This window comes from Ramularia collo-cygni, assembly GCF_900074925.1.
Source record: "Ramularia collo-cygni strain URUG2 genome assembly, contig: RCC_scaffold01, whole genome shotgun sequence".
Lineage (NCBI taxonomy): Eukaryota > Fungi > Ascomycota > Dothideomycetes > Mycosphaerellales > Mycosphaerellaceae > Ramularia > Ramularia collo-cygni.
Genome location: NW_019716255.1, coordinates 2,997,365 through 3,021,614, shown reverse-complemented (window position 1 = coordinate 3,021,614; position 24,250 = coordinate 2,997,365). Strand labels below are relative to the sequence as shown.

General features: G+C 48.4%; 9 protein-coding genes; 6 read left to right on the top strand and 3 right to left on the bottom strand.

The window, feature by feature from the left end:
- Nucleotides 1-2,422: 2,422 nt before the first annotated feature.
- RCC_01004 (related to DNA polymerase zeta, catalytic subunit) lies at nucleotides 2,423-7,512 on the top strand (the record flags this gene model as incomplete). XM_023766235.1 has 2 exons in its annotated part: nucleotides 2,423-7,440; nucleotides 7,506-7,512. The coding sequence occupies 2 exons, from the start codon at nucleotides 2,423-2,425 to the stop codon at nucleotides 7,510-7,512; spliced, it is 5,025 nt and encodes a 1,674-aa protein (XP_023622003.1).
- A 369-nt stretch (nucleotides 7,513-7,881) lies between these two features.
- RCC_01003 (uncharacterized protein) lies at nucleotides 7,882-8,454 on the top strand (the record flags this gene model as incomplete). XM_023766234.1 has 3 exons in its annotated part: nucleotides 7,882-7,923; nucleotides 7,978-8,102; nucleotides 8,190-8,454. The coding sequence occupies 3 exons, from the start codon at nucleotides 7,882-7,884 to the stop codon at nucleotides 8,452-8,454; spliced, it is 432 nt and encodes a 143-aa protein (XP_023622002.1).
- A 1,421-nt stretch (nucleotides 8,455-9,875) lies between these two features.
- On the bottom strand, nucleotides 9,876-10,780 carry RCC_01002 (uncharacterized protein; the record flags this gene model as incomplete). XM_023766233.1 has 4 exons in its annotated part: nucleotides 9,876-9,992; nucleotides 10,092-10,388; nucleotides 10,460-10,617; nucleotides 10,681-10,780. The coding sequence occupies 4 exons, from the start codon at nucleotides 10,778-10,780 to the stop codon at nucleotides 9,876-9,878; spliced, it is 672 nt and encodes a 223-aa protein (XP_023622001.1).
- An 824-nt stretch (nucleotides 10,781-11,604) lies between these two features.
- RCC_01001 (uncharacterized protein) lies at nucleotides 11,605-12,502 on the bottom strand (the record flags this gene model as incomplete). XM_023766232.1 has 2 exons in its annotated part: nucleotides 11,605-12,080; nucleotides 12,145-12,502. 2 exons carry the CDS (start codon nucleotides 12,500-12,502, stop codon nucleotides 11,605-11,607), a joined length of 834 nt encoding a protein of 277 aa, XP_023622000.1.
- Nucleotides 12,503-13,544: 1,042 nt separating this feature from the next.
- Nucleotides 13,545-14,549, top strand: RCC_12293 (related to fructosamine-3-kinase; the record flags this gene model as incomplete). The annotated part of the gene is made up of 1 exon (XM_023766231.1): nucleotides 13,545-14,549. The coding sequence occupies one exon, from the start codon at nucleotides 13,545-13,547 to the stop codon at nucleotides 14,547-14,549; it is 1,005 nt and encodes a 334-aa protein (XP_023621999.1).
- A 274-nt stretch (nucleotides 14,550-14,823) lies between these two features.
- Nucleotides 14,824-15,861, bottom strand: RCC_01000 (uncharacterized protein; the record flags this gene model as incomplete). XM_023766230.1 has 3 exons in its annotated part: nucleotides 14,824-15,076; nucleotides 15,149-15,317; nucleotides 15,474-15,861. The coding sequence occupies 3 exons, from the start codon at nucleotides 15,859-15,861 to the stop codon at nucleotides 14,824-14,826; spliced, it is 810 nt and encodes a 269-aa protein (XP_023621998.1).
- Nucleotides 15,862-18,003: 2,142 nt separating this feature from the next.
- RCC_00999 (probable alcohol dehydrogenase, class V) lies at nucleotides 18,004-19,326 on the top strand (the record flags this gene model as incomplete). XM_023766229.1 has 5 exons in its annotated part: nucleotides 18,004-18,075; nucleotides 18,150-18,180; nucleotides 18,237-18,764; nucleotides 18,817-19,112; nucleotides 19,171-19,326. 5 exons carry the CDS (start codon nucleotides 18,004-18,006, stop codon nucleotides 19,324-19,326), a joined length of 1,083 nt encoding a protein of 360 aa, XP_023621997.1.
- Nucleotides 19,327-21,150: 1,824 nt separating this feature from the next.
- On the top strand, nucleotides 21,151-22,245 carry RCC_00998 (related to SURF1 protein; the record flags this gene model as incomplete). XM_023766228.1 has 2 exons in its annotated part: nucleotides 21,151-22,082; nucleotides 22,137-22,245. 2 exons carry the CDS (start codon nucleotides 21,151-21,153, stop codon nucleotides 22,243-22,245), a joined length of 1,041 nt encoding a protein of 346 aa, XP_023621996.1.
- A 1,320-nt stretch (nucleotides 22,246-23,565) lies between these two features.
- Nucleotides 23,566-24,144, top strand: RCC_00997 (uncharacterized protein; the record flags this gene model as incomplete). The annotated part of the gene is made up of 1 exon (XM_023766227.1): nucleotides 23,566-24,144. One exon carries the CDS (start codon nucleotides 23,566-23,568, stop codon nucleotides 24,142-24,144), a length of 579 nt encoding a protein of 192 aa, XP_023621995.1.
- Between the last annotated feature and the right edge of the window lie 106 nt (nucleotides 24,145-24,250).

Here is a 24,250-nt window from a genome sequence, read left to right as displayed (position 1 = left end):
TATATACCGGGGATATATAGCTAATATACTTCTATCCCTACTAGTATTAGCGGCCCCGGCTATAATCTCTATAAGAACTCTATAATAACTATATAACAAATTTATGCGCCTATATATCTATATAATACTTATTAAGCAGCGTACGCTCTATCCCCCGTCTTTACGTAGTTATACCTATAGAGCGATAAAGGGTTGCCCCTTTACTAAAATCCTCCTTTAACCCCCTTCTTATAGACGATATTCCTTCCTTTATACGAACGTATACGACGCTATATCTATAAGTCCGCTTTATACCGATAGGTTCTAAGAAGCAAGTAAAGAAAGTGTAGAAGCGTATATACCCTACTCGGCCCTAATTCGACTATATAAAGTATATACTAGATAATAAGAAATGTTACTTCTACGGCGATTATAACCTAATACCGCCGGYACCTTCGAATAAACCGATTATACGGGCGATACTAATACCGCTACGGACGAATACGCTATCCTTAAGCACTATACTAATTATTATTAACTCTAATAAAAGCGAGATATTAGACGACGAGGTTCTTAACGGACATATTAGTAGGAGCCTCCTAGATAAAGCGCAGCTTACTAGTATAAAGGCAACCTATATACGATAGATTAAGATCGAAAAGGAAGCGGTAATAAATCTACCGAAGTATAAGTACTATATAGGTAATCTACCCCCTAGCTAACGGTCGAAGGATAGTGTTATAAAGGCTATCTCTATAATAGCAACCGTATAAGTTAGGTTTATTATTACGATTGTTATTGCGAGATACTATATTGCTCTAGATAATCTAGATAAGATACTAAAGTAGAGTAGGTTAAAGAAAGGTAAGGGGTTCTCTAAGTATACTATATATATTATATACTATTATTGCATTTATCTATACTGCCGTACAATTAATCGCTAATAGGATGTAGGAACGCCTAAGGACATCGCGGTACCGGATTATAATATTAAAGATATAGCAGCTACTATTCGTAGCTTCGGTAATAAACCGCATATTACTAAGGAGATAGAATATCCGGACAACACCTATATATATATTACGCAGTCGTATAATAACCGAGATAGGCCTATTTAACCTCTAGATACAGACTTTAAAGATAGGAAGCTAAGTCGTATCTTCCTAAACGATATTAATATAAAGGGCTAGCTATCTCGAAAGCAATATAAGGTATTCCTTATCTTTAAGAGACGTTCTACATCGTAGCCTACGGATAACCTATTATACGAGGCCGAGGTTAACGCAAATCTTACTAAAGCTACTGCTACTCTAAAGAGTAAGGGCTCTTAGAAGAAGAAGAAGAAGGTAAAGTAAGAAGTTAAGGTAGAGTTAAAGCTAGTAGTTAAAGTRGAGCCGACCTTAGAAGTATATATACTATCTTTCCGTATAAACGTTAGTAGATAAAGTCTAATACTAAATTCGATAGRARAGTAAAGAGCAGGTTAATACTACTATAGAGTATAACGCTACYRATAATAGTAACGACGAGTCGCTACCTTCGTTTAGTAAGATATTTATACGTTTCTAGCCTATATAATYRTAAAGATAGCTACTTACTCGATTATAGATTAAGGGAGAGCTAGAAATTAAGGGAGAGCTAGGAACCGAGGAAGTAGAGTAATAACATCCTACCCTAGGAGGTTTAAGCTATAAGCGGACGATCTCGAAGGTTTCGYAATTATCTAAGAACACGAGTAAACTACCCGCAAATTRTACGCGTAATCGGTCGAAGCGTCGTTAATCTAAAAGGTTGCGATAAGAATAAAGATAGTAGGTACTTCGTAAGTTTAGAGAGGAGTTGTTTTTAGTAGTTTCGTTCGTTCCTTTAATAGATATCTATATAGTACTACTTTAATAGTCGTAAACGNAGGTACTTCGTAAGTTTAGAGAGGAGTTGTTTTTAGTAGTTTCGTTCGTTCCTTTAATAGATATCTATATAGTACTACTTTAATAGTCGTAAACGCATTATACGGGCGTATATCCACTTCTCGATCTGTCTACTATATAAAGGGAGTGCCTAATATATAGTTATAGATATAGGCTTTAGACAACTTTACTTCTACGATTAATCTATCGATTAGGACTACATCTACATACTAGATAAAGAGGCTATATCGGAAGCGCCCGTACAATAACTAAAAATCACCGCTAACCTCTCGGAACGGTTATGTTCCGAGGTGGCGTAAGTAGTGTACCTTAGTTCTACTAAAAAAAGATTGTTGCAGAGTTGTCGCTAAAAGCGCACCGTAGTCAACGCGAACTTCGCGTCGCTGAGACAAATCACCTGATGATCACATCACCATCAACATCGACATCAACATCAACAACATCGACAATCCAGTCCGGCCATGCCACTTTCACCAGCAACACAACGATGACCATAACACTGGCCTTCCGCGATAATGGCTAGCAAAGCTGATGTCCTTCGCGTTCGTCTGAACTGCCTGGACAATTACCAAAGCCAGCCCACGCCACTCGATGCACCCCTCTGGGGACCGCGAGCATTCTCCGCAACACAACGAGGCAATCTTCCACAAGTGCCCGTTGTGAGGGTGTTTGGCGCGACGGAGACGGGTCAGAAAGTATGCGCTCATATACACGGTGCCTTTCCCTATCTCTACGTTCCATACTCCGAATCCATTGAAAAGAGCCATCTGGATTCCTACATTTCCACATTCCGCCACTCCATCGACCATGCACTAGCAATATCATACCGCCGCAATCCATACGAAAATGCACGGAATGCTGCGTTTGTTGCCCATATCAGCTTGGTCAAGGGTGTTCCTTTCTTTGGGTACAATGTTGGCCACAAGTACTATCTCAAAGTCTACCTCCTCAACCCCATGAATATGACGAGATTTTCGGATTTGCTCCAGCAGGGTGCCATCTTGAAGCAAGTATTCCAGCCATACGAAGCCCACCTTCAATATCTGCTGCAGTGGATGTGTGATTTCAACCTGTATGGGTGCGCATACATCGAGACACGCAAACCATACTTTCGAGAGCCCGTGCCAGCTTGGGAAGACTTGGAGCATCCTGATCACATCTGGCACGACCGATCGATATCGAAGGAGCAAATCCTCGACGGCGAGAAGTATCCTCGCCAAAGCCACTGCCAGTTGGAGCTCGATATTCGTGTGGAAGACTTGATGAATCGAGACGCAATCGAGGCGCGCGAGCTACATCATTCCTTCATCGAGCGCTTGGATTCACTGGAGAATCTTGCCCCGGAAGAAAAGCTGGTGCATTCCATGGCAGGACTGTGGAAGGACGAGACACGGCGACGGAGGAAGCGTATGGGTCTCAGTACCTCTACATCCTCACCATTTCCACCAGAAGTTCTCGTGAGCATGTCAGCCGATCCACRAAACGATAACAAGGGAGGTTGGATACACGAGGAAGAGTTTCGTCGCACCATTGCAGAGCTTGCCGAACAAGAAAGACGTGCTCGCAATGGTGGAGAGCTATCATTTGAAACGTTTGGTACACAGAGCGTGCAAAACGATGGTGTTCAGACTCTACTGGAGAGTGTAGAAGAGCTTTTCCCAAGCGTACTGGAACGGAAGTGGAAGCAAGTACTGTCATCTTCCAAGGAAGATGCAGAAGTTGCGAATCGTGATTTGATCGACCCGTTCAACGCAAGTGGAGGAGACAAGGATGCTTCGACTCTCGTGGATATCGCTAGCATCTCGCAGGTTCAAGACGACGACGATTATGGCAGTGATGAAGATTTTGCCGAGGAGATGCTCACGCAGCGACGCAAGCTACGCGAAGCAGGTGCAGATGGTGGCTTGGGCCAAGCCAAGGTTCAGGGCGWTGCTGCCAGTATTGGAGCTCGGGCTGAGCAGGTTCATGAAGCAAATGTTCCCACAGCAGCCGTCAAACATGCCATGAAAGGCGGTTTCAAGCGTAGCCATGTCCCAAATCACTCTTTACAACCTTCCAAGCGGGCTCGAATGAGCGAAAAGCATGAGAGTGCGTTCGATCCMTCTCCAGCTGCGCAAGCACAGCAGACAGCTGAGAGCTACAATCGAGAGCCGCCATCAGGACAACCACCACCATCGCAACGCTCTTCACAGGCGTCACAGGGCGTTAAGACTGCCTTCCCACTCGTGAAGAATCCGCATGATGACAGTGTGCCTCTCCGATTAAGTCAAAGAGACGATCTTTCACACGTGAGCCATAAAAGCTCACAGCAACGATCCAAGGAGGCTTCTTTGCAGTCATCTGGACATCCGAGCAGCTTTCGCTCGTCATCCACGATCAAGTCACCAACAAAGTATCAGCATGAAATTGATTCGCAACTGAGTGATCAGTACGTAGCAACGATTGGCGTACGTGCGAGCACCAAAGTATTATTGTTCGCTTTTCTACCGCCTGCGCACGAAGAAGTGGAGAATACCATCAGCCCGTCGGTAATCTACCAAGATGCGTACTACAGTAACGAAAAGGATGTCCCGGAGAGGGCTAGAGAGTACGCTGGGCAAGAGTTTCGATTGGAGAGCACCACTTTGCCATTTCTCCAAGCATTCGACAAAACGGGCACTGTCCGACAGAGCAAACCTCAAGGACCCGACAAGATGTCGACGGATCTAGCAGAACAACGGCGCAAGCGACAGTGCTCTCTCAATGTGTGGGAGATTGTGAGGGCGCCGCCAACATGCCGCGAAGTGCAACAATGGCTAGCAGGACATGAGCCCTCCTCAATGACTGATCTAGACACACTAGAAATGGAGGGCCCACCAGCAGCTACGCAGCTCAAACGAAAGAATCGGGTTCCACCAGAATTGTCACAAATAGACGGGCCAACACAAAAGAACAAGCACGGCTTCAAGTTTTCGCAAAAGAAGGCCAGTACCAGCGTACAGCATGAGACGGGCTACATGAGCACGATGAGCCTGGAAGTTCACATCAACAGCAGAGGCGATCTGGCCCCTGATCCAGAAAAGGACGAGGTCAACCTGGTCATATGGTGCATTGCCGACGAGCAAATGGAATCAGGCAGTAAGCTTGGCGCCTTGGTATTGGTGAAAGATGAGGATGATCAGGTTGCGGAGAAGATTCGTCATATCGTCGGTAGCGAAGCTCAGATTGACTCGGAAGACAACGAGCTGGATCTCATCAACAGGATGGTGGATATCGTACGAGAGTACGATCCGGATATATTGACAGGCTACGAGGTTCACAACAACAGCTGGGGTTATCTCATCGAGCGTGCAAGGCTTCAATACGAGTTCAATCTGCCAGATGAATTCTCGAGGATGAAGTCGCAGTCTCACGGCCGTTTTGGCAAGGACGCAGATCGATGGGGATTCACGCATACCTCAACAGTCCGGATCACCGGCCGACATACGATCAACATTTGGCGGGCTATGAGATCTGAGCTTAACTTGTTGCAATACACGATGGAGAATGTGGTGTTCCACTTACTTCATCGTCGTGTTCCTCACTATTCGTACGCAGCACTGACCCGCTTGTACCAGAGCAAACGCCCGCGCGACTTCGCCAGAGTCATTGACTATCTGATCACTCGTACAAAGCTGGACCTCGAAATCTTGGACGCCAACGATCTGATCCCAAGAACTTCTGAACAAGCCCGTTTGCTAGGAGTCGACTTCTTTTCGGTCTTTAGTCGTGGCTCGCAGTTCAAAGTGGAGTCCCTCATGTTTCGCATTGCGAAGCCCGAATCATTCGCACTGGTATCACCCAGCAGGAAGCAGGTCGGCGGTCAAAACGCATTGGAATGCTTACCCCTGGTTATGGAGCCTCAATCAGCGTTCTACAACAGCCCTCTCTTGGTACTCGATTTTCAGAGTCTGTATCCAAGTGTGATGATTGCGTACAACTATTGCTATTCGACATGTCTGGGTCGCATCACCAACTGGCGCGGGACGAACAAGATGGGGTTCACCGACTTTCAGCGAGCTCCAGGTCTGCTTGAGCTCGTCAAAGACAAGGTGAATGTCTCCCCAAACGGCATGATGTACGTCAAACCAGAAATGAGGAAAAGCTTACTAGCAAAGATGTTGGGCGAGATTCTCGAGACGCGGGTGATGGTCAAGAGTGGTATGAAGGTTGATAAAGATGACAAGACTCTACAGCACCTGCAGAACAACAGACAACTTGCACTCAAGCTGATTGCCAACGTCACGTATGGCTATACCTCTGCGTCATTCTCTGGTCGCATGCCATGCTCGGAAATTGCAGACAGCATTGTACAGACGGGACGAGAGACGCTGGAGAAGGCCATCGCATTCATTCATTCCATCGAGCGATGGGGTGCTGAAGTCGTGTATGGAGATACTGACAGTCTCTTCGTGTACTTGAAAGGGCGCACCAGGGACGATGCATTCAAGATTGGAGATGAGATTGCCAAAGCCGTGACCGACATGAGTCCGAGACCCATCAAGTTGAAGTTTGAAAAGGTATATCACCCGTGCGTTCTGCTTGCAAAGAAGCGCTATGTTGGATTCAAATACGAGAGCCCAACACAGACTGAGCCGGAATTCGATGCAAAGGGCATTGAAACAGTCCGACGAGATGGTACACCCGCCGAGCAGAAGATTGAGGAGAAGGCTCTCAAGCTGCTATTCCGCACAGCAGACCTCAGCCAAGTGAAGCGTTACTTTCAGACTCAGTGCACAAAGATCATGGCTGGTCGATTCAGCGTGCAAGATTTCTGTTTTGCCAAAGAAGTCAAGCTAGGAACATACGCCGACAAGGGACCGCCACCGCCCGGAGCTCTGATCGCTACGAAACGCATGCTCCGCGACCCGCGTACGGAACCACAGTACGGCGAGCGCATCCCGTATGTTGTCATTGCTGGTGGACCAGGTGCTAGACTATGGGAGCGATGTGTAGAGCCGGAACGGTTGATCAACGATGAGCACGCCGAGCTGGATGCTGAGTACTACATCAACAAGAACCTCATCCCTCCACTGGAGCGAATTTTCAACTTGGTCGGCGCCAATGTACGACAGTGGTACGATGAGATGCCCAAAGTTCAACGCATCCGTATGCTTGCTGGACCAAAGAATGGCGAGGCTGCGGGCAAAAACAAAAAGACCATGGAGAGCTACATGGGCAGTTCGTTATGTCTGGTTTGCAGAACAAAGCTTGCTCCTGGATCTGAAGAATTGCCACTGTGCCACAAGTGTAGATATGAGAAGACGCCGGAATCATTGATGGCTTTGAGATATAAGCTGCAGAAAGCGGAAGAGAAGGCCAGGGATATAGGGAATGTCTGCAGGAGCTGTGCGGGGTTGACAACAGCCGATCCTATCGAATGCGATAGTCGGGATTGTCCTGTTTTCTACAGCCGCATCAAGACGAATACGCAGCTGAGAGTTGCGACGAGCGGGATTGGTGGTGTTTTGGCGAAGTTGGAGGCGGAGGAGGGCGATAGAAAGGTCTTGGAATGGTGAGCGTTGAATTTGACGGTCAATACACAGCATCGAATTCTAATCTGTTCTGTGTCACTCCAAGCATCTAATAACATTTGAGCAAGGTCGTAGGTATTGATTGACCGTCATTGTTGCGTCTTGCCATCCATGTTGGAGCACGGCACTTGATTGGACGCCCCCAGCTCCGAAATCCTTCGTGGGAAGTCGTTTAACCTAGGTTGGTCAACTTCCTATCAGGCATCATTGATCTCAAACCAGGAAATAATGTCTTTCTGACCACAACACGTAACCTGAATTTCATTCCACTGACGGTATGAATATTCTCCATTTCTTGACGTCATGTGTTCATTGCGGCGGCCCGATGCTCGCACAGTCCAGATACTCCTCCGCCTGGAGAGCTAGATCCTGCATTCGACGGGTTCGTTGAGATGCTCCTTGCGGAACTACATATTGCGGGAATGGGTCTCGCTATTGTAGATGGAGATAATGTGACTACAAAGGTAACATTACACCAGTAGAAATCTTCATGAGAATTATTACTGATTGGTGAATAGGGTTATGGTTTTGCGAAGCCGCCTAATGTTGCGGCTACCGCAGATACGCTTTGGTTTACTGGAAGTACCACCAAGGCTTTTGTAGGAGCTGCTGCTGCTGGAATTCTGGTGCAAGATAAGGAGAAGTATGTTGCATGACCGAACAAGGTCTTTTGCACTGCAAGTCTGTCTAGCCTTGCTGACATACTGACATGCAAAACTTGATCGAATAGATATCCAGACGTGAAGTGGTCCACTCCACTCTCGAAACTACTCCCAGGCGACTTCCTTCTAAGCAAAGACTATGAAACCTCTCACACAACACTCGAAGACGCAGTTTCCCATCGCTCCGGTCTCCCAGCTCACGATCTCGCATACGGATGGAACAACGCATCCAGTCTCGACATCATCCGAAAAATGAGACATCTCCCTCTCTCTCAGCAGAACCTCGCACAAAGTGGCAATATTGCAATTCAATGTGGACGAGCGTTGGAGTAGCCATTGAACGCATCACAAATCACAGTCTAGAGAACGTCTTGAAGGAGAATTTCTGGCGGCCGTTGGGAATGTTATCTACCATGTTCTCATTAGAGACAGCCCGGGGCCTCAAGGATTTGAATGGAATTGGTCGATTGGCTAGGGGGTATCACTGGCAAGGCGAGTTCTACGTTCCGGAATCTCATATGGATCTCATACCCATAGCAGGAGCCGGAGCTACGATTTCATCCGTTAATGATTATGCCCTCTGGATCAAAGCTTTACTACACTCTGGGCAGAACTTCTCATCTCCAATCACCAAATTTATTGTATAAAGATATGATGACGCCGAGAAGTATCATTAACACCCCAGAGGGCGATGGTTTTGATACTCCACGATACTCTCTAGGCTGGATACAATCCACGATAGATGGAAAACCACTCATCACACATAGCGGAGGCGTCGTTGGCTTTGGTACACAAGTATACCTACTACCTGAGGAGAAATTCGGATTCGTAACCATGTCGAATGCTGATGATGCTGGTCATGTCATTGGGAATTTACTCTTCATGCAGCTCGTAGCACAACGCTTTCCATCGCTCGAGAGAGTGCGGGTAGAGCAGGCACTTGGGAAATTACCCAGAGATACATTGTCATTTATTTCAGCCGCTCGACCACTCAAACCTCTTACCCAATCGACATTGACACCCGCATTACCACTCCCAGGTACCCTCGACGACTACGTAGGTCTCTACTCTCATCCTGGATATGGAATTTTGCAACATCAGTCGTCAAAGTCCACGAGAGGCATCAAGATTTCCCTCCCGCACACAGGATCAAACGAAACAGCAGCAACCTCTCCTACCCCTCCTCAACGACAACACTCCTTCAGGCGACTTATACATCCAACCCTCATCAAGAACCTGGCCAGAAATCTACTCTTTACGTCACAAAAATCTCACATCCTTTAACGCGGAAGTTTATGGTAAACATGGAATGGAGGACGGATCCGTTGACTGTCAGAATGAGAATGAGAAGGTTCTTTTACCACACAGCAGCAGAGTTCTGACGTGTAGAAATGAAACTTCGTATGGGTTYGAAGGGGCTAGCGAGTCTAGATTTGAGTGGGATGATGGGGTAGGGAGAGTTCGATGGCTTGGAGTACAGCCTGATGTGGGACTTGTGCAAGGTGCGGGGGAGATTGGAGGGGAGGGTATGGTTTGGTTTGAGAGGGTTTGAGGATGTATATATATATATATACGATGAGAGACATTTATCGCTCGACAGACGAAGTATTGTAATCTAGAGGAAGATTGGAATTATTAATGATACAGAATCGAAACCATACAGCTTTCTCTCTTTCTTTCTTTCTTTCTTTCTTTCTCCTGCTTTGCTTCAACAGTCCTGATAATGAGATGGAAAATCCCTTCTTCCTTCTCCTTCACAACTTCCCAAGAATAAACTCCGTGCCCAAATCCTGCGTAGCGGAATCCAAAGGATATCTCAAATGCGCCGCATTAATACCAAATCCATGCGTGGTATCACAAACTCCATCACCCTATTACACACAACAAAAGTCAGTCAGTCAGCACACTCACACCTCCACATCATCAAAAACCCCCTTCAAAACCGAAAAAAGAGATAGGATGCAACTCACAAAAATACAAACATCAAGCGTCTTATCAACCCAATTGGCAGGAATCCCATCGTTAAACCTAGCGGAGAGGCCATTGACGTTCTTTGTAGTGGCACCTCCATTGTTGTCGACGTTGCACTCGAGACCAGCTTTATGGATTGGATTTCCAATTAAAAAGACCCCTTTCACGGCATCGAACGCTGAACCAGTGAGGTTGGGGAGGGCGTTTGTTGTTGCTGCTGCGCCTTGGGAGTAACCTTGTAAGATGAAACATTCGTTTGGGTTTGAGGTGAGGGTTGTGCGGATTTTGTTGATGATCTTTATATATACCAAAGAAAATGTCAGTGTGTCGTTTTTGAGCATGGGTTTTTGATATCTGTGATACGCACGTCTGCGGTTCCAGCGGTAGAGATCTGGTTGCTTGCGGCCGGGTAGACGGTATTATAAATTTTTCCACCGGATTTTTGAGACTGGATGTTGTTGTTCATGGTTCGGAATCCGGCTGAGGGACCTTGGGCTTCGCCTGTTCCGCGAGTGTTGATGATGGCTGGAAGAGCATGCATGGTTAGGAGTGTAGATTTCTCGAGAGGTATTCTTGGGTGGCTCTTACTGTAGCTTGAACAGGAGGCGGCCTCTTGTCGCTCCTCAACTGGCGCGGCAACAATGGATAGAGCTAGCGTGAGGAAGGTGGTGAGGGATTTGATCGCCATATTGAATGATGATGTTGATTGAATAATAAATCTTAGAACCGCCTTTGGAATGGAAAGTCTTGACAGTGCGAAATGTCGAGAGATGTAGATAGATCCAACATAACATGGGCCATGAACCGCTCTATATATACATCCCCAACTACACTCCACTCTCTTCAGCCTGAAGTTGTCGAATTCATGCTCATGTGACCGACCATAGTTGAAAAGTGTCCTCGGGCCAACTACCTATATCCCTGTTTAGCGTCTGTCGGCTTGCCCCATATACAATTACCCGATTGGGAAGGTCCGTGGATGTTCAATTCGTCTGTTTGGGGTTCTTCCTTGTACATKGCCTTCAGCCTTATCCAATAGCGCCCCATGGGCCATCATGTGGATGTACTTTCGCAAGCGGTGTGTTTACATTTTTTGGTACAATCGGCACGCCAAGAGCGCAGGACGGTACACGGTGCTTCTTCTGCCCTGAGATGCGATGCCGCTTCCGAGCGACTATATCCTCATTTGGTGGCGGGGGCATTCTTTAGGAAGATGTCCTTGCGGAGCGACAGGATGTAACTCCGTGGGGAGATAGAAGGGGAGCTCTAGTGTTGCGGCTGACAAGAGAATAAAAGTACTGTGGCTTGAAGGTTGAAGTGGGCGGAAAGATTTGATGGAATAATTATACGGTCTAGTTTGAAAGCTGGCAGAACATCGGTGCGATGTTCGAGAGCTCGCTTAGAAGCCGCGTGTACCGCAAAGTACGAACAGGATTCGGTACAGTAGATGAAAGAAAGATGAGAGAATGGGGTGAGATCTTCCATTCTCTGTGCATTCTCCATGCAAAAAGCTTAGATTACAAGAACTCCAGCAGCTTTGAGTGCCTGGCACTTGGGTCCAAGGGTAGCATCCAGGTTGTTGCCAGAGACATCGAGCACATCCAGATGAAGCTCACAGAGCGCCTCTGGGACGGTACCTGTAAGCTGATTCCCGAGCAAGAGAAGTTCCTTCAGGCCGACGACATTGGCAATGCTAGCTGGGATAGGACCAGTGAATTGGTTGTTGGCCAGCGAGATGTAAGTGGAGTTGATAGCACCAAATTCAGGCAGGGCTCCCGAGAACTTGTTATTGTTTAGGAAAATGACCTCCACAGAGTATCCCTGGTAAGAGCTTGGCTGGAAGACTTGAGTTGGAACCTCGCCCGAGAAAGCGTTGTAACGAAGATCAAGGAAGGCGAGAGGACGGTCAAGGACCGTGGTGGGAAAAGTACCGCTGAGCTGGTTGTTGCTCAAATCGATCTCGTAGAGGTACTCCAATTTGGAGAGATCTGATTGAATGAAGTACGCTGATCAGCAGACGGACGTTGAATCAAGGAACAGATGGTGACGTACCTGGAATGGTTCCCACAAATCCATTAGAATTGGCATGGAACAGAGCGAGATCGGTGAGCTTGTCGAGCACTCCGTCTAGAACGAGGTTTTGTCCAAGTTGAGCTCCATTGATATCGATCGAAGCTACCGCTTCGTATCCAGCAGGGGATTCCGCACAGTAGACGCCGCTGAATTTGCAGACATCGGTACCGGTCCAGGAAGCAGTGGTACCGTTGGGGTCCAAGGTGACCTTTTGTCCAAACTTTGTAAGAGTCCTCAAGTCACGGACGAGGTGGTTCTCCGTTGCTCGACGGGCAGGCGCTGCCTGTATAGTTCCAGCGAGAGCAAGAAGGAAAACAGAGCGAATGAAWGAGCTCATGGTGAAGGTAAGGAATGAATGTAAGAAAGAGTGTGTTGGAAGGTATTGGGTCAGATGATGAAGAAGAAGAAGAAGTGTGTGTAATTCGAAAGAGACGGGGGGGGAAGGACATACATACTTGACATGCCCTTTGTAAAGCTGGGTATACAAAGTAATCACGAAACAGGCAGGCACAACCCTGCGCGCTGTCTACGCCTTATGAACGTACTTTAGTGTGGGGACTAGCCCAGTTCAGGCATGGGGATTGCTGTTTTTAGTCTGAACGGTATAGACCCACGTCGTCCGATGCGCCGGAACCGACCATCAGTCACAAGGGTTGCTGTAAGATGATGGATGACAAGGTATGGAGAGACACGCTATAGGCTCGTCCTTCGCTTGCCGCATTGCAAGTGCCGAAGTAAGCATTCAGCGAAGCCGTAGCAAAATTGTGAAAGAGGTGAAGACAGTGAAGGGTATTTCTGCCACCTGCAGACCTTGATGTCGAAGGGGCGCGGTAGGTGAGACAAGGGAGTCGGGACGGCCGGGACAAACGATGAGGTGCATGACATTGTCTACGAAGGAGTGGAAGATCAGTCCCATCTATCATCCACACTGTTGATACCAGAAGCCGGTAAGTTCATCATCCCCACGTGGATCGCATGACACGGCGCGATTTTCATCAGGAGATCCAAACAGGCTATTGCGAAGTCCAGCCGCGATCATTCCGAGATTTGCATTTCCCCTTTTATCGTTCGTTTGTATCCGGTAGAGCCGAAAATGTGTTAAGTCAGGAAATTGTATCCAATAACACCGAGGAAAAAATATCCCACCTTCATCAATGTCATGGAGAAGAAGAGGACGGGAGCAAGACAACAGGAGAAGCCAGCCCTGATACTATCACGTGACTCAGCCCTAATGGACTCACGTGATACAGTCTCGCGCCTAAAGGCAAAGCATTGATTGAATCTGACATCACTTCCATGTCTCGAGCATCAGTCTCGACAACAAGTACAACCTCCATATCAAGCCCAGTTCCATATTTCTGTTCCCCTCGTTCTGTGTCATGTCACACGTTGATCCCGCTCTTGTCTCCCTCCTCTCCCTCAATGCAGAAACCAGCAGCATCTCATCAGCAGGAGGTGGCGGCTGTTCCTCAGCGAGTACATCAAAACTCACCACAAAGAACGAAGATGGCACCACAAGACACTACTTTCTCAAAACAGGCAAGGGCTCTTCAGCAGCAACAATGTTTGCCGGCGAACATCTTTCCCTCTCTACAATCCATTCCGTCGTCCCAACCCTCTGCCCTCWATCCTACGGTCACGGAGAATTCGAAGACTCCTCAAATGCAGGAACCTTCTTTCTCATAACAGATTTCCTCGACCTATCCTCTCGTTCTAGCAAAACATCAGGCCAATCTCTCGCCCAAAAACTCGCAAAACTTCATACAACACCCGCTCCCATTCCTCAAGATCACGACACCCCTCAATTTGGCTTCCCACTACCTACATGTTGTGGAGATACACAACAAGACAACACCTTCACCTCTTCTTGGGCGGATTTTTACGCCAACCATCGATTGAGATTCATCCTCTCCGAATCCATTCGCAACAACGGCAAAGATTCCAATCTCTCCTCTTTAGTTGACGAGACCTGCGATACCGTCATCCCCAATCTCATAGGAGACTCTCACCTCAACACGGGGAGAGGAGTGATCCCCGTAATCGTCCATGGAGATCTCTGGTCAGGAAACACCTCTACAGGGAAGCTGCCTGGAATGGAGCATCCGGAAGCTGTAGTTTACGATTCTTCCGCATGTTACGCACATTCAGAATTCGAACTCGGAATCATGAAAATGTTCGGCGGTTTTGGGCCGAAATTCCTGGATGAGTATCACTCGTTGGTACCCAAAACGGAACCAGTGGGGGAATACGAAGATCGTGTAAAACTCTACGAACTTTATCATCATCTCAATCACTATGCCATGTTTGGGGGGAGCTATAAATCGGGAGCCATGGCTATTATGAAAGACTTGATTAAGAAGTATGGTGGGAAGAGCGAATTGTGATCTTCCAAGCTGAGGATGAGATTATTGACAATGTCAGAACCCTCAACGGCTCGCTGTGATACCTCACAGGCGAGACTTCAAGCAGAAAACGTTCTAGCAACACCAGCAGTACGGCACTGTCGAAAGCGCGGCCTCTAAATGTTGAGAAGGTGATTGAGAAAGTCCTCTAACGATGACCAATACTAATATCAACAGCTCTGCCAATCTTCACCCAGCAAACGCTTGCCCCTCACTGTCGTAATTGCAGCAGTACCTCCAGCTGCCACCGTCGCTGTCAAAAGATCCTCTTCATCCCCCCCTTGATTTCCTCCCCGTTGATAATCATCACCAACTTCTCCTCATCCACCTCATCAAAACTCRTCGACGACAAAATCTCCCACATCTTGCCCACATTCTGACTAATATGACATCCCAACTTGGCAGCGAAAGCTCTCCTCAAACAGGAAGTCAAGGTAGGTGGTTTGGGGAACCCATCAGGGGAAGGTAATTGTCGCTCAACCATCCCAGCGATTTCCTTCTCTAGAGCACTACTCAAAAAGCAAAAAAAAAAAAGTCAGCATCATTCCTCATTACAAGATCGTAACCAGGATCAAACATACCGAACCGCCCAACCCCCCTCATCCAACCCCTCCCCCTCCCTAATCTTCATCTCCACCTTGCCAGCCTTCAACATAGCCCCAAAAAACTCCGGTCCAAACTCCAACAACATCTCCTCAAACGCCAACTCCACATCACTCCTCTGCATAACATCCCCAGCGCAAAACGTCCCTTTAATAGGTTCCGGCCCCCAGATCCTCAAAATCTTAATCGAAGAGATTAATTTAAAAAGTAAACAAGCCAAACTCGTAGCGGAAAGTCCATTCAATAAAGCAACTTTATAACAATAACTCCCCGAATCTTGGATTCTGTGTAGGAGTAACAGACCAGCTTTATGGATTGTCTCCCAGCGCCCTTCTTTGAGCCAGTGGAGTTCGGGACCGTGGGAGGTGATTTGTAGCCATTGATTATGTAGAGTGGAGAGATTTGCCAGACGGGTGTGCAGGGTTGAGAGGTCTTTGAAGGTTTTTGTTCGCAGGCCTGGGAATAAGCGGAGGGATGTGCGGGATTGTTGGCGGAGGATGGCTTGCACGAGGGTCTTTTCGTAGGTCTTTACTAGGGCGTTTAGGTGGGCGCTGGTTAGGCAGATGCAGGCTAGGGCGTGCGGGGTGGTGTAGATGTGGGGGATTATTTCGAGGAGGAGTTCGTTTGGGAGGGAGGTTAGGGAGGTTGGTGGTGGGGGAAGTTGGGTTGGTGGGTGTTCGAGGGCGAGCATTTTTCTGTTTGTGTTGGATGGAGTTGATGCGAAGGCGGGAGTCGATTTGCAGGGCAGTTTTTAAATCGGTATATAACTAGGTGATTTGCTTCGAACAAAGCCGAAGTTGTCATTCGTCATTGCTGGACCTTGATGAAAGCACCGCGTGGAAACACCTTGATGGAGCAAAATGTCCCTCCTTTCCCCCACCTTGTTGGCGGCAGTCGCGATCGAGTGTTACGTGATGTTAGATCTTGCATGGTCATGCTTTCGATGCAAGTTCTGGAAGAAATGCAAAATGAAGTGATCTGCTATCCATGTCATGTCGTTCACAAGGTGTTGCAAACTCAAAGCAACGTGAGAAGATCACTTTCACCAAGAATATAAGACTTTAGATCTCAGTAACGCAACAACTTCGGCTTCATGGATATCTAACGACGACAGATTTGGGTCTTTTTCTTTGCATCACGATAGATCCACATCGTGGGGCGGATGATGTTCTTGCTGTCATTGAACAACAAGATCCCATTCCACTAAACTGTAACCCAATAGTGCAGCTCGTGAGTGTCCCTGTATGTTCGGTCTCTAAGAATGTGCACGAGATTGAGAGGTAGAGTAGACGAATGATGTCGTCAATGTATAAATTGACAAATATTCAGGCGTGGATCATCGTCGAAAAACTTTTACAGCTACAAAGCATATCCACTGCATATGAAAGCAAAAGAACCATCACGCGAGGAGAAAAAGGTCCTAGTCTGGATGAACACCCAGAGTAAGATATGGAGTTTCAATCTAGTATTGTTCGCACTCTCTACACAGTGCGAAGATTCGAGTCTATGGGGATTCGAGTCTATGGGAAGACATTCCGGGCGTAGTTGTTTTAAGTCAAGAGGCTGAGATGTCCGATACTTGTGTAATCCAAGCTGGAGAGACTTACAACGATAGATTTGAATGGGTTACTACATCGCGTGAAGCGATCAGATTCGGGGATCATTAACTGCCTTCTACGCCAATCTATAAAAGGTTGGACTTTCGGAAGCAAGATCGAAGTCTTGGAGTTTTGTTGATGATAACTTCTCTCTTTACTTATTTCTTTTACTCTAGAGTCGATACGACGTTTCCGAGAACTATCTGGCGAGATGTTGTTTAAGGTTTCGAGATGTAGCAAACACACATTCAGGGGCTCGCACCACGTGTATACAAGAATTCCGAAGCAGCATACTTAAGTAGTGTCGGAGTGACACTTGTAGACTGCGTAGCCGATTCGATTTTCAGTATTCCCAGCGTTATAGGAGGCTCTCACTTTCTGGTCTGCCTTCATCAAGACGTTTTTTCCTGTGTATGACGTAGTATGAAGTTTTGACTTGGACCTACCTATATATCGAAGTGGTGATATAAGCTGTCGTTGTACCTCGGCGACCTTTGACTCTTCCAGATCCTGATCAGAGGGCATGTTGATCTCTTTGTTTCAGTCCCCTCTGGCCATCGTAAAAGTACCATCTCCACCTAGTGAAAGGTTCTAGAGCGTTGAAACTTCCCCTCAGAAGAACAATTTTTTTGCATCGATCAGTCGAGACATTGGAATATTCAATCGATCAAAGCCGGACACACTCACATTGACAACTTGGGATGCGCCTCTGGAGCCTTGTAGAGCCGTCGGTGATAAATGCTGGCAATGAAATCATATCGAGCCATGAGAATCATGACAGCATCAAATCTGACTGTTACCATTCGTGAGAGAAACGGCCCAGAAGGAGAGACGATCGTCACTTGCTTCAATGCTGAACATGTCTTTCGAGTCTTGTTGTTGATATTTGTGCATGTGGAAGTTGCAAACATACTACAGCCTCGGACGGCCGCCGAATGCTTCCCTCGTGCCAAAGGTCAAACTTCCAAATCAACTCTCATTAAACGCAGGAGACATTGCGACGAATAGCGAAAAGAAGCGGCAACCACAGATTCATCAAAGGGCTGATCCAATGTAGTTGGATGCTGTAAGCACCATGTGAGCACTGCATCCAAGACCGAACCCCGCCTGCCATGGCGAGGGGTAATGCATCACTCATAACCGCAGCCGTCCAGCATACAATCGAAGTGGTGAATCTTGATCATATCTCTTTTTGTTGCCATCAATTTTTTAAGAATAGGCAATACTCACACTAAATGGCAGATTTCGAAGTTCCAAAGACTTGCAAGGCTGGTGTCGTCGTCAACGCCGGTCCCGACTTTCACTTGGTACGTGATCAAGTCGTGTTGCGCCAGTACGAACTCGAGGCAATAAGTGTAGCAATCTAACGGCGCGTTGACAGGAAGTGCAAGATGTTGAAGTGCCGGAGCCAGGTGCGTCGATGTTTAATCAATATTCAATCATATGTCGAGTCGCCAATGACTATCAGGTCCCGGCGAGATCCTCCTGAAATTGAACGTTACTGGTCTTTGCGGCAGTGACGTACACTACATGCTGAATGACCTGGGAGTCTCCATGGACACCTTTGGGGTCAGATCTCCTGGACACGAAGGTGCCGGGGTTTGCGTGAAAGTCGGCCCTGGAGTAACAGACTGGAAAGTCGGCGATCGTGGCGGTGTGAAGCCCATGTGGGATGTATGCCACAACTGTGAGCAGTGCTGGAATGCCGAGGAGCAGTATTGTCCGAAAGTTGTCCATACTGGCCTGATGAAAACGGGAACATACCAACAATACATCACTTCTCCTGCGATATATACATCTAGGATACCGGATGGTATTCCTGACGAGATCGCAGGACCAGCTATGTGCTCTGCCTCGACAATGCATCGTGCCATCAAGGATTCAGGATTGAAGCCAAGTCAGTGGGCTGTTTTTCCGGGAGGCTCTGGGGGCGTTGGAATCCAAGGTGTGCAGCTTTCAAAGGCAATGGGAATGCGTCCGATTGTCATTGACAGCGGTAAGTTAGAAAGCAAGAACTATATGTGCTTGTACTGATTGGCTTCAAAAAGGTGCGCCCAAGAAAGATCTTGCCCTCAAATTTGGTGCCGAAGTGTTCATTGACTTCAAGGAAGAACATGATATCGCAGCACGCATTAAGGAGGTGACAGATGGCATTGGTGCCCATGCAGTCTTTGTCACGGCCTGGCAGTCGTATAAGGACTCGATCAATTACCTCGGTGATCGCGTTGGCGGCAAGGTTGTAGCCATTGGGATCCCACCTCTTGACCAAAATGTCGTTCTGGGTGCCCCGCCTCTCCAATTCATCATGAAGAAGCAAGGCGTTGTTGGAACTGTAGTGGGAACAGTAAGTGGATTCTCATGCCACTTTGCACGCTTTGCTGACATTACCTCCTCTCCGTCAGATGCAAGACGCGGCTTCTGTCCTGGAGTACGCTAGGCGAGGTTTACTCCGATCTGTTTCGGAGGTGCGTGGTCTGAGCGCGTTCCCTGAAAGCGTACAGCAATTGCGGCGCGGGGAGGTGGCTGGAAGAATTGTTATAGATTTCAACCGCGAGTAGAAGTAGCGCAGTCTAAAGAGAGGAGTAGAACTCTGCACACAAGGTCTGGAGAGCTTGATCATGTGTGGCGCCGGGAATGATACGGCATGATACCATACCAGAAAGTCTCTTTCTTGATGTAATTCATGTCGGATCTCCGCCAGAGATCAGATCTTGTTTGGGACAGGATACTACTTCGACCATTAGGTACTGACAAGCAGTGAGGGGGGTCAGCGGGACCGGATGGCGGGAATTGTGCGTCGGCGTGATAGGATGGCCGAGGACCGGAGGATTAACATCGGCGACGCCGGAACTCGTGCAAGGGAGGCACGCTCTTCGCCTTCAACGCTCGTGGCTAGAGCTCAAGACGAAATTTTTACATGAGATCACCAACCCGTGCAAGATATCCGTACCGACCGATCCAACTTGGCTGGTCCAAGCAAAGTCTGACTTCCGAACCACAAGCTGTTGATCTCATAGGCGAGGCCGGAAGCGTGGTACCGCTTGGAAGGTGGAGTGTGGAGAAGACAGCCATGGTTTGTCGTAATAGCCAGCGATGCGAGCGATGACTATAATCACCGCGTCAGGGAAGTTCTCCTGCTTTTGGAACCAATTGAAGCGTTTTCACGCTTTCATTCATTCGATCGGCAAGATGGTTCAGTCTCGGAGGGATGCTGGGGTGCCGAAAGCCACAGACGGCGTGGTGAGGGTGTCACCAACAGAACTGGCACCGCCACGGTAGCCCGCAATCTACTTCGCATGATCCTTCAGATAGCCGTCCCACTTTGTTATAATAGCCGCTGTACTACGACCGGGAAGTCGAGCTGCTGCTCTGCCGGCGTAGCCATGGACGCGATTGCTGCGCTCTTCGAGTAGAATCGCAACTTCCGCTGCGCTCCATTCACAATTCCTTCCCTTTTTCTCCGGTCTCCAATGCGAAACCGACCCGAATTTCCCTCGAATCTTGGCGAACATCGCTGTAGGAGACGACATCGTTCTGTTCATCCGTCGAGAAATTTCTCTGTAAGGTGTATTCTTCATGCGAAGGTCGATCAACTCTCTGACATCATCGTCACTCCAAAATTTTGTACCTGGACCGACCCCGGTTTCGAGGTGATGTTTACGTCGTCTCCAGGCCGATTGGAGCTGAGATGATGTACGGCCAGGGAACTCATGCTCAATTTCGCGCCTAATCCGGTTTTAGAAGGACACCTAGCCGGCGGCAAAGTCGACGTATCGGGAATTGCCATTTTTGTGAGCATCTGTCATTCTGTCAAGGTCGCTGTCCGACCACTTCCGATAGACTCTGTCAATTTTCGACCCATCGCTCGCGCGCTTCAATACTCTGATGGCCTTCCGGATGGCTGGGACGCTACGACCCAGTCCATTGGCTATTTGCCATGTCGGCACATTTTCTTCCAGGCTTTTGGCCAGAATCTCCTTTTCCTGTGGAGTCCACTGCGTAGCGGTTCTGACGGATTGTTGTGGTAAAGAGCTAGACGGACCAGACAGAGTCCAGCCCGCAGTACGCATTGTCGCATATGGATTCCATCGTCTGGTGAGGAGCCACATTGTGCCTAAGGCCAGAGCACCAGTGGAGACGCAATGTGGCTGGCGTCGCCACGGGGTAAGCTAGGCTTCTTACCTGGGGAAGGTGCGATGGATTGAGTACAGGTGAGTGAGGTGATAATAAAGTCGAAGTTGGCGTCAATCTTCAATCGATCGCTCGACGGGCCCGGACGAACCAATCAGAGCGCGAGAAGTCCGCATCGGAGGTGCGCCGGCTCCATCAACATTTGATTGAAACGGGCATTCACTTAATGACCGCCCTGACATCCATCAATCATGGATAAATCACGCCTTCTCTGGCGGGCGCTGTCTCCCTTTCCCTCCCGGCCGACACCACGTTCGCTCAGCAGCTTGCCGTTGCCACTCCGCTCCCCGCGACCGACTCCGCCATGGACGTGCAAGCAATGTCTCGGCCAATCCCGATCCCGCCCCGCCATCCACCCATCCACCCCCCTTCTCCGCCAACAGCGGCGCCAGGCCTCCAACAATCCCGCCGATGACCCGGGCTTCACTTCGATCGTGGACAACCCTCCGCAACTCATCCGAGCCAACCAGAAACACAACAAATTTGGCCTGCTCTTCCTCGCCCTCATCCCCGCCACAGCATTTGTGCTCGGCTGCTGGCAGGTTCAACGATTGGGCTGGAAGTCGGACCTGATAGCCCGCTTTGAGGATCGATTGATCCGAGACCCCCTGCCGCTGCCACCGCAGGTTGACCCCAATGCCATCAAAGACTTTGACTATCGACGCGTCTACGCACGTGGACGGTGGCGGCATGACCAGGAGATGCTGATTGGGCCTCGAGTTCATGACGGAGAGGATGGTTTTTTGGTGGTGACGCCACTAGAGAGGACAGGCGACTTCCCGGATGAGAAAGGAAACACTACAATCCTGGTGTGCAGAGGGTGGATCAGCAAGGACAAAGCTGCGCCGAGCAAACGGCCCGAAGGATTGCCAGAGGGTGAAGTGATTGTGCAGGGATTGCTGAGAGAGCCGTGGAAGAAGAACATGTTCACGCCGGACAACCAGCCCCAGGACAAGAAATGGTACTTTCCTGATGTTCATCAGATGGCCGAGCATTCCGGAGCGCAGGCGGTTTGGGTGGAGGAGACGATGCGGCCGGACTTGTTGACCAGCTATGCGAGGCTGGAGAAGGGCATTCCGATCGGGAGACCACCCGAGGTTAATCTGAGGAATAACCACACGCAGTATGTTGCTGTGCCTTGATGGAGGTAGAGACGGTTCGCTAACCATTTTTGCAGATACATATTTACGTGGTTCTCACTCTCGCTAGCAACGACCATCATGATGTGGATGGTGATCAAGAAGCCTTCCAGTGCAAGGCGAATCAAGCAGAACAAAGAGTGGTAGTTCACTTTCGAATACGACTCCGATGCCCAGACAACGCGTCTMCAAGAAGTTTTGGTGATACAGATGCCAATTTCACTACTCTGTGACCTTGTATGTTCGATGGTATCCACGGAACCCCTCGTTGCAGATATCCTATCACAGGACTACTACTGGAATCGACATGGCTTGGAAAGTCCGCGGGTCTGCCTGGAAACAGCTTCATTCAGGCAAGAGAGAGTCTCAACATCGCCCTCTCGATGCCTGATTGTTCGGCATCGGTCGTAGCACAGTCATTCTGGCTACATGTTCACTTCGCACGCATACGCCAACGTCTGGAATCCGCCGCAGATCTCGATGCTGGTGCTCTACCGAGCTGAAAGAGGCGTTGAAGCGAGACTTCTAACCCTTCCAGAGCGCAGCGCACTTTGCACATCCTACTGCAGTTCTACAAAGTCAAAGACGACCATGTCAAGCAGATCAAGACACTTTGCGGAAATCCGAGAGCGATACTACGCTTCCACCCTAGAGCATGGTGGGAATGCGGCAGAAGATGCCAATCATACCCAGCTACCTTAAATGCCTTGCGACGAGAATCGCTACAATCTAATATGAGGCGACGCTGCGTTTGCCAATCGGCACGCACAATCGAGAATGAGGTGGGAGTAAGTGGGATGTGACTGCATCGTCATTGCATGCATTGTTTCGATGCTCATTACAAGCCAGTCTCCTATTCTTCCCACGTCAACTTCTACTTAAAGTAATCACCTTCTTTCCGGCATTGTACTTGCCAAACTTGTGCAGGCATTGAGACGTCCTTGTTCGAGGATGTGGGATTCTTGACATTTCTAGATAGTTCCCTATTTGGCTTGTTTGGTCCATTCACTAGTTTTGAGTCTGCCAAGCGAACACCTACGGGAACTTGGAAAGTTAGCTTATACGGCCTTCACAGTCGCGATAGATGGCTGAGTATCACATCACACTTCAAAATTATTGCATTGACGACTCATTGAACAACAAAGCAACACTGCACTGTCATACACCTCGACAACGTCTTTTGTTCTCTTTTGTTTATTATGCATTGTCATTGCACAATGCTATTCACTCTTTCTCTTTGTCCTGTGCGCTGAAAATCGAGCATTCACCTTGCTTCCACGAACATTTAAGCATCAAGACCTGGTGGAGAACTTTTCAGCTCATCTGCATTCTGCGTCTTGCCCGAACACTACACACTAAACAAGAACTTACAAGAACTTCAAGCAAGCACGAATCTCTCATACACAGCATCTCTGACAACTTCATACGCAAGCACGCAAGGAACACCTTCTACCTACCTTCGCAACCATGCAACCAGGCCCTCTAACCGAACTCCTGAAGTTGTACGAGCAAGAATTTGTAACCATCTCTAACTGGGAGTGGGATTACATCAACTGTGGGATTACTTTCTACATTCTTACCATCATCGACGACCGATCCCAAGGACACAACGTCGAAGTCTTCAGGGAGTCATTCTGGGCCGATTCGGAAAATTTCTTCATCCCCCGTCTCCGCCGTCTACGTCAATTGCGCGAGCAGGCCAAAGCTTTCCTCCGAGCCACCAACGTGTCCGAGGCGGAGCGCTGCCTGAAAGAAATGATCGATGTCAGGGGCGAGCTGGATGCCAAGATCGAAAAGGACGCGATGCCACGCCGCCTCGCGGGTCTAGCTGCACACCTTCGCGATCGCGAAGGATGGACCAAAAACACCTTGTTGCAGCAGTCGACCGAGGAGGATAAGCGGACTATACGCAATCACCCACGCTTTCGAGAGTGGGCGTTGCAGTTGCCGGAGATTGAAAGTGGTCTGAAACTCGGGATCTTGGAGAATGAAGAGCAGGCTTTGAGGAGCTTGCTTGAGGTTGAGGATCGTTGGGAGGGAAAATAATGGCTGTTTGCAACTGTGTCACTCCCACTTTGGCGATAATTTTTCTTTCCGCGTATTTCGATTGAACGGTAGATACATACTATAAACACTGAGGAGGATCCTCTAA